At 42.0% G+C, this 12,534-nt stretch overlaps 1 protein-coding gene across 1 annotated transcript in view; it reads left to right on the top strand.

The window, feature by feature from the left end:
* Positions 1–11,611, top strand: part of RORB (RAR related orphan receptor B) — a 190,067-nt gene extending 178,456 nt beyond the window's left edge. The window contains exons 9-10 of the mRNA XM_021694399.1: positions 105–217; positions 11,206–11,611. Of these exons, the coding sequence (XP_021550074.1) occupies positions 105–217; positions 11,206–11,361 (269 nt within the window). The 3' untranslated portion in view covers positions 11,362–11,611. The remainder of the gene's footprint in view (positions 1–104; positions 218–11,205) is intronic.
* The last annotated feature ends 923 nt before the right edge of the window (positions 11,612–12,534 follow it).

The raw sequence follows: 12,534 nt of genomic DNA on the forward strand, positions 1-12,534 counted from the left end.
AACTAAAACTAAGTGATTGAAATGGGTCTGAAACTCAGCACTTATATATGCAGGTGAAAGCTTACATTCCCTACCCTTCTTACCTAATTCTTTTCCTTTGTCAGACCGAGCCTGGCTGATAGAACCAAGGAAGGTCCAGAAGCTTCAGGAAAAAATTTATTTTGCACTTCAACATGTGATTCAGAAGAATCACCTGGATGATGAGACCTTGGCAAAGGTAGGTCCTCAGAGAACAGACCTAATGTCCCTGAAAAAAAGCACAGTGACTAGTTATAAAGCAAGGGCATTTCTCAGCAGCAACTTTGGAAAGTTACCAAAGATGCATAAATGTTGAGGTGCCCCTTTTAAAAAGGAGATTAGTAAATTATAATAGATTGAGAGGAGAATGACTTTCTTCGGGAAGGATGATATTGATGGATCTCAACCCCAGGCATACAAAGACCAAGGAAAGAAACTAAGGGTGTTTTATATGAAGAACAAAAGCTTGAAGCAAGGAATCAAGTCTTCAGATTTGACATGTGATAAAGGAAGAGACTTTGTGTCACTTCAGAAGTCAGATGTGGGCCAACCTTAAGAGTAGGGAGATTTTTTATTCAAAATCAGAACTATAAAATGATAAGAATTGCTGAACAAAGGTGTAAACCATTGTGAGGTAGTGAGCTCCCTGGCATTGGTCGTATTCTAATAGATACGGCTTGGTTTTCCGTCAGATGCGTTGTAAATCGGAGTCCTTCCCAGAGTAGATTAGACTGATTACTTGTAAATTTTCCTTCAATTCTAACCTTTTCACACAAGGTTTGCCCTGGGGTTCCTTCAAAATGGTGAAGTATCCCAAGGGCAAAATGCATGCAACCTGCCATCAATTTCTTTGTTCAGCTTAATTAAGATAGTGATCTTTAAGAAGAGTTCTGAGAAGAGATGTTTACCAGAGTAAAATTCTCATAAGGAGAAGAAGTAATTTCCTAATGATTGAAACTCAGCATTATTTTAGATCTTAAAGTATCTTGGATTTCTTAAGAAATGGAATTTTTTAGAGGGCAAGCAACTAGGAAATGGAGCATATTCTTGGTTGAAGACGATAGGAAGCCTAGTCTATATAATCATTAAAACCCTCCCACTGCTCTTAAAGTTCTTTATTTTTTAAAAAGGGGGAAAATTCTATCAGATATTACTTTGCACGTATAGAAACTCCTATAAAAAATCTATGAATTACATATGCTGTTTCATGTGATGGTAACATTTTGTTAAGATGAACGCCTTACTAGGAGAGACATTTTTACACTATCGAGTGATAGTTCTCTTTAATAGAAATTCTTACTTTTTATGTGGGCAAGGACAAATCACCTGCTCTCCGCACGTCAGTTTTCTCCCGGTCAAGAGCAAAACTTCTCCATGCTTTCAGATACATTGGGCAGAAGAGATGGTTATGGAAATAATATTCATCTGTCTCTATAATTGCTCTGCAGAATATACCATAAATATATCTGGTCAATTAATGGAGGGGGATGTTTCCTGCATTTTGGATCTCCCAAAGACCTTGGTCCCCATATCTACTATCCTAAAACTAAGGTATTGATATGGGGATAATGAGGATTATCTTTTTTTTTTTTTTTGCATCTGTACAGTTGTTTTGAGGTTCAAATGAGATACACAGTGTGTAAATTCTCCTACTTACACCATTTTCTACCTGCTGGTGTCCTGAGGGTGGCAATCAGAGGTATTTGGGGTAGAAAGGAAACAAGAGAAAGTGTTAGAATTCACTGGAGCCAGATGACAAAGCATTGCTACCATGCGTGGATGTAGGGTTTTTGTGTGGACTCTTGCTTGTAAGCCAACATTTTAATAGGATGCTCTCTCTGTGAAATAAGGGGGAGGGATCATGAAAGAGAATGAGCACTGGACTCTAGTTGATCCCAGCCCTGAACTTCGTGGCTTTGGATGAGTCACTCTATTAATCTTAGTCTTAGATTCCTAAACTGTCAAGTGCTGGGGATGGGGGGTTGGGAATGGGCAAGTGTCTTGAGTTCCCAACCGCTTTAACACTGTAAGGACAATGGTGCCATCGACGTGTAGGCACAATCTCTCTCATGAAGCCCACCCTCCCTAAAAGGAATAATTTTATTTGTATCCAGCAAACAGTATTGTATCCCACCACAGGTTCTCATCTTTTCAGAAATGCTCCTTCTGCCCCCATAGTCATGGAGCTACTCTGCCTCTATGGTGCCTCTCAAACAGTGGCAGCCATTCTTAATATTTGTAATTTATAGACACCTTGGGGAATCTGGCAGACATCATGAAACCTATCTCTAGAAGAATGTGCACATCCCCAACTGTGGTATTCAAGTCCAGGGGCTCAGGTAAATCCACAGTAAGTGGGGTAGATCTGCCTTCTGTGTAATGTGCAAAGACTATTTATAGTGCCGACCATTTTGACCCTGAATGAGTGGAACGGGCATCAGGTGAGAGGGGCAGGGCTCAGACACAGTCATTGGATTTGATCCTGAAAGAACGGTCTCCAACACACTTCCACCATGCCCACTTCCTGAAATTAAAGTTCAAGCCTTATACTTTTGACCAGATTTGGACGTAGGAAAGGTGTGAAAATTAGTAATTCTGTATCCATTACCCAGAAGATTTCAATCCCAATATATTAATCAGTTTATTTTTTAAAGCCTTATTAAAGAATCTAGTTTCCTTTCCTCATAGCATAATGCTAATATGTAGCATATTTATAATCAATCAGCAGAACCACTTCCTAGCTGAGTGACCGTGGAAAAGTGACCTAAACTCTCTGTGCTTCGGTTTCCTCACTTGTAAAGTGTGCCTAAAGATAGTGTCACGGTTATTTTGAGGACTAAATAATACTATCAGCAAGCTGCATGCTCCATAATGGGTCTAGTATGTGAGTGCTACTGTTCTCGCGGACAGAAGAAATGCTATTTTGGCAGGGAAATTTTTATCCAAAAGGTGGCATATTTGAGTTAATCACTAATGGATGAGAACTATTTCAAAAAAAAGAAGGAGGGTTGAGGAGATGGAGTATGGCCTTCCAAGTGATGGAAGAAAAGATAAGAGATAAGAAAGTATAAGGTATATTTGAGCTACGAGTAATAGTTAGATTTGGCTGGATCCTGGATTTGAAGTCAGGAAACAAGATGACACTGGTCACTTTCATTAAGCTGATGACCCCTGCCAGGGTGAGTGAATATTTGAACTGCAGAGACTGGCGACAATCCGGTTCTCTGGTGCATGGGCTTTCTTTATTACAAGTCACAAGAATCTGGTATTCCTATTGCTCCGGCCAGAGGATGGAGGGCAAAGGAGAAAAAGGAGTTAATCTAGCTTGGGCCAGTGTGGCAGCGCACTGACCGAGGGCAAAGCTTGGATCTGTCTTGCTCACATCCCAGCCCTTCCCTCAGGGCAACCTCTGGGTCAGGGCCATGGCTGGAGCTTGTTTGATAGTCTTCTCCAGCCCATCCCCTCCTGTTACATCTCCTGGTTAATTAGAGTCATGAAATCTTGTTAGGTACTCTATTTGTTCCTAGCACTCCTGCAAATACATGCAACACTCCTGGGTTCTTGCCCAAAGCTTTTCCATAATGACACATATCCAACAGGAAGGCATGGAGAACTCCTGGTGGGAGTCAGACCGCCAAGACTGCTTGCTCCGCCAATCCATTTCTCCAAACAGTGTTCAATTGCTTGTGCCTGGCCATGCGCTATAGATGGACCACATCACCCTTCTGGGTGTTTTTAAACACACAGTTCTGTGCTAGTGGAAGTTCTAATTCTTCTGGATGTGGAGGAGTCTAGTGATTATGCTGAAGCTCAGAATCTCTTTCATGCTTCTCTTTCCTATTCCTGGATGGCCAGAAAGTTATTACTTGTCCCCCGTGGCTCTCCCTCTTCCAGTCACCTTTTTAAAAATTTTTTACCTAAATTCCAATTTAATTAACACATACTGTATTATTAGTTCCAGAGGTAGAGTTTAGTGATTCATCAGTTGCATATAACACCCAGTGCTCATTAGTTCAAGTGCCCTCCTTAATCTCCCATCACCCAGTTACCCCAGTACCTCCCCTCCAGCAATCCTCAGTTTGTTCCCTAGAGTTAAGAGTCTCTTATGGTTTGCCTCCCTCTCTGTTTTTGGCTTTTTATTTCACTTCCCTTATGATCCTCTGTTTTGTTTCTTAAATTCCACATATGAATGAAATCATACCGTATTTGTCTTTCTCGGACTGACTTATTTTGCTTAGAATAATACCCTCTGGTTCCATCCACATCATCGCAAGTGGCAAGATTTCATTCTTTTTGATAGCTTGGTAATATTCCATTGTATATATGTACCACATCTTTATCCATTCATCTGTCGATGGACGTCTGGGCTCTTTTCATAGTTTAGCTATTGTGGACATTGCTGCTATAAATGGGGTGCAAGTGCCCCTTCAGATCACACTATGTTTGTATCCTTTGGGTAAATACCTAGTAGTATAATTGCTGGGTTTTAGGGTAGCTCTATTTTTAACTTTTTTGAGGAACCTCCATACCGTTTTCCAGAGTGGCTGCACCAGCTTGCATTCCCACCAACAGTGTAAGAGGGTTCCTCTTTCTCCACATCCTCGCTAACATCTGTTATTTCCTGACTTGTTAATTTTAGCCATTCTGCCAGTCACTCTTTCACAGCCTTTGCTGCCTGTGAAGTTGTCCCACCACATCCCCTCATCCATAAGGTAGTCTAAGGTTGTACCATGTTAAAGAAAACACAGTGGAGAGCTCAAGTCAACTGTGGAAAGAGACTATCCTGGACAAGAAGAATGGCTGCATCATGTGGTGACAAATTTGTTTCTTTGAGGTTCATCTCCTTCTTAGCTCTGGAAGGTTCCATCTTCCCAGGAAGAACATGAGGGGTTGAGCTGGGTGAAGTACAAGCCAACTGATACACTAACTTCTTAATTCCTAAGCCCATTTGTAGCATAACAATAGCAAAACTGCATCATCAACACAGAGAGCAAAGTTTCTCCTTCTGTTAGAACCAAGTTACTAAATAAAAGCTTACAAGACGGAAGGCTTAGACAGCCCTATTTCACATGTTAATAAATTGAAATTTTACCGGAAAGAAATCATCCCTGGTCAGTGTAACATTAATGGTGCTCTTTTGATACAGATCTAGAAAAAACAAACAAAAAAAACCAACCATGGTGATTTGCAGATAGAGCCTGAGAGGCAAATACTGACTGAGAGATCCGTGAAAACTGCGCAGGGTCATTTCCGTTGATCTTTCTGCTTTCTCAATGAGGTCAAAATAGGCTATGCCCTGATTAGTAATGGGATGTTTTCTCTAAAGCCTGCTTTCTTCTTGCAAGAACTGAGTGTTAAACTAGAATTCTTAGTAGGTGGCTCTAGGGATTTGGGGTCAATTTGAAGAGCAGTCTGTCCAGTGAGCACCTGAGGAGCTCCTACCTGTGATGAGCCTCCCCATTCCTCTACTTGGCTAGGAACTTGTTTCTTACTTCAAAATTGCTATGCTTTTTAAAAGTATAACACGTGCTGAAGAGTTCTTAAATCGTAAGTAGGTAGATAGCTCAGTGAATCATCACAAAGTTAACATAACCACTGCCCAGGTGAAACTGGGCACCCGAGAGCCCCTCTCAGGCTTCTTGGGCTTCCTCACAATGGTGTTTATGCTTTAAAATGACCCAAAGATAGGCAAAACTATAGAAAACAATTCAGCATGTCACCCAAGTTTATAAATTCCAAATCCATACTCAAGAAGCGTAGCTTTGTCCTGGGCCCGTTTTCTACTTCAGCACACGTTTATGGCGGGTTTGTCCTCTGTGCCAGACGCAAGGTGGAAAATGGTGATCACATATGGTCTTAGCCTTGGGCAGTTTCCTTGCAGAGTTCCTGTGAAAGACCAGATTATTTTGGTCCATTTTAGCTGTTCCAAGTTTGCTGGCATCCACTGCATGTCCACCACCCAGAAATTCCAGGGGTTCTCCATCAGACTAATGGTCTGTAAGAATAAAGAGAGGTCTTGAGGTGCCTGGGTGGCTCAGTCAAGCGTCTGCCTTCAGCTCAGGTCATGATCCCGGGGTCCTGGGGTCGAGTCCTGCATTGTGCTCCCTGCTCAGCAGGAAGTCTGCTTCTCTCTCTCTCCCTCGCTTGTGCTCTCACTCTCAAATAAATTAAAAAAAGAGGGGCGCCTGGGTGGCTCAGTTGTTAAGCGTCTGCCTTCGGCTCAGGTCATGATCCCAGGGTCCTGGGATCGAGCCCCGCATCGGGCTCCCTGCTCCACGGGAAGCCTGCTTCTCCCTCTCCCACTCCCCCTGCTTGTGGTTCCCTCTCTCGCTGTCTCTCTCTCTGTCAAATAAATAAATTAAAAAATCTTTAAAAAAAAAAAAAGAGAGAGGTCTTGATGTGACTTCTCATGCATCAAGTCGGAAGTTGATGTATTCGTTAGAACTCTTTGGTAACAAGTAATAGGAACCAACTCACACTAGCGTAAGCAAAGGAAAAGAAAAGAATGGAGAGAGAGCTCCTGGAACCTAAGGATGAAAATGCAGAATCGAGAAGCCTTCTTAATTCTCCAGCTCATGTTTATCTCTCTTTAGGCATCTCCTTCATTCTTCTCCCTCCTTGAATACTAGCTAACTCTGCTTCCCTGGTTCACATGGTGAAATATGGCTTGCTCTTACCTTCTTCGATTACTTGTGGTTTCTGCTGCATTTAGAAAGTAACTTGCTGGCTCTCAGTCCGATGCCAGCTCCCAGCCCCAGCTGAATCAGTGTCCACTTTCATTTTAGCCAGCCAGTTCAGCATGGATGCCAAGGATGGGGTGAGGACGGGAGGAGGGGGCTTACAACAGGACAGATATCTCAAGTTCAATCTTACAGTCTTAATCCAAATGTCCAGGTTTAGCCAGACAAACACCCAAAAAAAGAAAAGCGAATGGGCACGTTAAATGGATGTATTGAGCCTCACATGATGTGCCCAGTTTTTATCAGTGCTTCTGAAGTTTCCTCCACTTTGGTCAAACCATTGTTGGTTTCCTGCTTCAGGCTGGAGGGCATCTTGATGGCCTGGAAGCCCCTGTGAACAAGATCACTAGTCTTACCTTCTGCATGTTCCATTTTTCCACATCAAACGTCCTCATTATAAAATTGTGGATTTTCTCATAAAACCACCCTCTAGAAAGAAGCACAGGATTATTATCTCTTCTCCAACAGCGGCTTTTTCTTCTCATAGACCCCTGTAGGTATAAGCTAAAGCTTCCTTCTTATAAGAAATGCTCGTCATAAGAGAGAGATGAATGTGAAAATGCCTTTTTCTAGACCCTCTGTCTACTCCTGCTGCAGGGATTATTTAAACATGAAGAAATTTCATGATGATTTGAAATCGACTACCCCCTCCATCTCCAAGTGCTTCTGGATCACTTCCCCAGCTGTTTAAAAAGTTGTTGAGCCGTTAACTGCTGCTGAGGCCGCTCGGAGCTCCCTTTGAAATGGGGGTCCCCCAGCTGCAGTACGTAATATTAATGAGCAATAAGTGACTACCTGCTGCTTCCTCCGCCTGCCCTCCTGGCCCTTCTTGCCTCCGGAGTGATGGATGCCCCTGTCAGCATTTCTATTTCCACAGCCTTTAAATCAGCCTCCTCCAAGAGCACACAGGTTAGGGAAGCTCTTTGCCTTCCTTGGTGCTCTTTGCTCATGCGGCCCCAGTGCACTTCACAAAAAGCAATTCTCATCATCCGGCCCATTATACAGATGAGCAGCAGGGACAGGATCCAAATCCCATAAAAGAGGGAAGAAGTGGGTCCTGAACCAGACGTTCCTTGAGCCCCAGTTTGGGGCAGCAAAGAAGCAAGAGTCCATACTCACTTTCCCAAAACCGAACACATAGTTAAGTATTTCCAAATGCACATGAGCAACTATAGAAGGGTTGTCCTCTTATGCATTTAATGAGAAATTAATGCATAAAAGGACAATTCCTCCCCTTCCCTAAAGGAGCAAAAAAATGCTTTTAAGAATTGTAGTATATAGGATCCCACTTTATAAATCCCAGTTTACGAAATGAGCAGGTTACTTTAATTGCTACGAGAAAATGAAAATATGATTTTGCTTTTTTCATTTCAACAAAAGTAAATGGCTGATTTCCACACGCATTAACACATGACCCAATTTCCAGTGCTTGGTTAAAGGGTTAAGTTGGGTTCTTGGCCCCCCCCATGTCATTGGGTTGAACAATCATGGCCTTGACTGTTCCTTGAAGGAAGCGTTATGTGGGAATGGAAGCATAGCACCAAACCCATATATCGCCACCATGTGCCAGGCACTGCTCTAGACGATTTGTGTTGACCCAGTTAACCCTCCCAACAACTCTCTGAGGTAGGGACCATCTGATGGATAATGAAGCTGAGAAGTTAAGTGACTTGCCCAAGCTCACACAGCTATAAATAGCACATACAGGATTCAAACCCAAGCAGTCAGGATTTAAAACCCTGTTATCACCAGGCGAATCCTCTCTATGGTCTATCTGTGTCCCATAGGGAACTCAGGAATTCTATTACTTGTCCCCCACCAAACTAACAGAGCCAAGCAAATGGAACCTCCCCTCTCTGAGGATGATAAATTCTCTGTCTCCTGAAAAGGAGCTAACTTTCCACTCAGCCCCCAGGACTGTTTCAGATATGATACAGAATTTACTTTTCAATTTCGAAAATCAGTTGTAAATTTGTAAGATTTGGACCTCTGTAATAGTTTTTTTTTTTTTTTTAATGTCCATTCCACGGACGCAGTCCATCAGCATCCCAAGGGGGTGTTTGTCTCAAACATGGAGGCTGAGCGCCACCTAGACTTACTGACACAGTCCCTAAGGGTAGATCCCAGGAATCTGCCTTTTTAGGAAGTGCCCCAGTGATTCCTATGCAGAGTAAAGGTTGACAGTCATTATGGAATCGCATCTGGAAGTTTTCGGAGCTCTGCATATCATCAGTTCAACTGCAGATGATTATAGAAAGCTTTCAAACCCTCTCCGCATTCAGTAGCTATTTCAGGGAGATTGTAATGTGTAAGAAGTGTTCCAAATTGTTGTAGTCTCCGTCTGTGTGAACCAGCTGGTTGAGAGAGCTTGGATAATTTCCCAGGGGACTTCAGTGAAGTGGACCCTGGTATAGTCTTTACCTATGAAAATATAGAAAAGACACTGTCTTCCACCCTGGACCCAAAGTGACTCTTTCAGAATGCGATTCTGATCATCTCTCTTTTTTGCTGAAAAACCCTTCCAAAGAGCCTTGACGTGAACTTGCATATACTGGCCATGCCCATCTCTCCCGCTTTTCTGTCAAACATGCTCACTCACCGCTCCGTTCTTCCAGTGCTCCAGGTACCACGGCAGCATCACCCATGGCTCCGGGGCATAGCATGGACCTCAGCATCTAGTCAGCATCCACTCTCCCTTCAGAGCTCAGCTTAAGTGGCTCTTTCTCAGGGAAGCCCTGAGAATAGAACGTTCTGTTCTCTACCACTTCTAACCCATTCCTGCATGGCGCCCACCAGCTTTCCAGTCTGCTTTTGACTGCGTGATGCCATTATTCACATCTGTCTTCACAAGCAGGTGATAAGCAAGAACCATACTGTCTTGTGCACTTTGGTGTCTAGCAGTGCCTGTTGCAAGTTCAAGTAACATCCTGTTGGAAAGAAAATTCTTGATTCCCAGTCTAAAATTTAACATCCATTCTATAAACAAAGATTTCACATTTTTCATTTCCACCCCTATCGTTAAGCAGCTGTGGGAATGGAAAGCCCAAACCCCAGACTTCTTTTTGTGTTCTAGATCCCTTTAATGAATACATCAACAGCTCTGATCCTGATGCTATTTTTGAATTGCTCATAGTGTGGTTATACACTCATTTGTGGTTAAAAGAAAACTTAATGGAAGTGGAAATTTTTTATTTTGAAGAGCCACAAAGTAACTATCTATTTCCTCTTTTACTTCAAAGGCTGAAATGGTTTCTTATTATTGAATAGGGCAGGGAGCACATGACCCTAATTGGTGATTAGATGGGGTTTATTTAATTTTATTTTACCACCACTTTCAAGTGAACCTTTGGTCAGCTGTATGAACTAGCAGGCTTATCTTTTGTGAAAATGTTCTCTACAGGAGGCACATCTTATTCCCACAGTCATTTGATCATAATGACACTTGGTTTTAGGCTAATTTTGACACGAAATGATGAATTCTAAGTGTTCCTAAATTATAAATATGTTAAAAGCCAGAGTTGTTCATCTCCTAAGACCTATGTAGCATTTTGCAAACTGTGGACATTTTAAATTATTATAAAACACTATCTTCTGGGTATTTGAACTCAAAAAATCACATCCCACATAATACATATATATCAAAATCTAGCAATTACAAGTGGCTGTTCCCCCACGAGTTTTTTTTTTTTAATGCCTCCCTGAGGAAGCAAGTGCCAGTGACCTCCCAAATTCTCTCTTGATTAAATATAGCTCTCATTTTATGCATTACCGCGGAAAAGAACGAGAAAGATTCAGGCAAGCTAGTGAGCAAAGCAGTCCCGAGGATTATGGATCACGCCTCGTACAGTTTAGATTACACCTTCCTCACATGGTCGCCTTCCAAAACCGAAAATCTCACATTCATATCAGAAAACTCTGTGGGAAATGATAGATCATATTAGCTAACAATTGCGATTCATGCCTACACTATTCTTAACACTTTTATATGAATTACCTCCATCCACACAACAACCCAAGGAAGTAGGAACTGTGAGTAAGCCCATTTTACAAACGAGAAAAGCGAGACAGAGTGTATCACGGCCACCCAGCCCTTTAGCGATTTTGGAACCAGGATTCTGACTCAGTCAGCCTGGCTGCAAAGCACCCACTCCTACCGATCAAACTCGACTACCTCCCATACACACTTTATTTAAGAGCAGTGAATCAGGACGCCTGGCCCTGCGTGCTTGCTTTCTCTATTTTACCTTTCGAGGATGGGGGTGGGAGGCGCGATTTGTTTTGTTTTGGCGGAAAGGAGAAGCCGAGAGTGAGCCTTCTTTCTTTCCGAACATCTTTTTCCAAAGCCATTTGCCTTCATCTGAGGAGGAAGGACACTGATTCAGAAGACAGAGCACTAATGAGCTTCCTTCCCCCTCTGTCCCCTCCCCCGTCTCTCCCCACTCTGCAGTTAATAGCCAAGATCCCCACCATCACGGCGGTCTGCAACTTGCACGGGGAGAAGCTGCAGGTATTCAAACAATCACATCCAGACATAGTGAATACACTCTTTCCTCCATTATACAAGGAGCTCTTTAATCCTGACTGTGCCACCGTCTGCAAATGAAGGCGACCAGAGGATTGTCTCCTAGTCATGGAATGCATCACCATTAAGACAAAAAGCAATGTGTTCATGAAGACTTAAGAAAAAATGTCTACTGCAACATTAGGAATGTCCTGCACTTAATAGAATTATTTTTCACCGCTACAGTTTGAAGAATGTAAATATGCACCTGAGTGGGGCTCTTTTATTTGTTTGTTTTTGAAATGACCATAAATATACAAATAGAGGACACTGGGTGTTGTTTTTTTTTTTTAATTTTATTTTATTCGGGTATGTTTTGGGAGACAACTGTTTATAGAATTTTATTGTAGATATATACGAGAACAGAGCGGTACTTTACATGATTACTTTTCCTGTTAATTGTTCAAATATAATTTAAGAAAATTCCACTTAATAGGCTTACCTATTTCTATGTTTTTAGATAGTTGATGCATGTGTAAATTTGTAGCTGTCTTGGAAAGCACTGTGCATGTATGTAATAAGTATATAATATCTGAGAATATTATATATGACTATTACTTACACCTGCACATGCACTGTGGCTTAAAATACCATACCCACTAGCGAAGGAGGTTCAGTCAGGCTCTCTCATATTATTTCCCTTCTGTGTTATATGTTACCTTTATGTTAGACAATCAGGATTTTGTTTTCCCAGCCAGACTTTTCAACTATCGTCTACGGCAGGATGGTACCAATTCAGAGATAAGTCTATAAAGGAATAAATAAAACGCACAGCCTCTGTATAAGAACTCTAGCTCTATCAGTGACATCAAAGCCTTGTCAGGATGGTAAATATTGAGGGGGGGTGGGGGGAGGTATTTGGAAGCCATTTTCCTGTTTTAAGAATTAGGCCACAGATAATATTGTGGAGTCCAGGACTTTTTTTTAACCAAACAGTCACTGTTTCCTATCTTTCACCAGGACACGCAAAACACTTCTTTTTTTCCTTTGGATTTCGGGCTGGGAAAGAAACTGATTTTGGTGCTTATTGTATCTTCAGCAGAGAAATGCAGTCTGTAGGTTTGACCACCAGCAATTTTTTTCTAATAAAATTAGAGTCACAGCAGAAATCAGAACCCAGGGTCCGGATGCCATTTCATGTAAACATGTTCTCTCTAACCTGTTTTGTTTGGGTTTGGGTTTTTTGGGGGGCTTTTTGGGGTTTTCTTGTGTTGT

This window comes from Neomonachus schauinslandi, chromosome 13 (genome assembly GCF_002201575.2).
Source record: "Neomonachus schauinslandi chromosome 13, ASM220157v2, whole genome shotgun sequence".
NCBI classification, from domain to species: domain Eukaryota; kingdom Metazoa; phylum Chordata; class Mammalia; order Carnivora; family Phocidae; genus Neomonachus; species Neomonachus schauinslandi.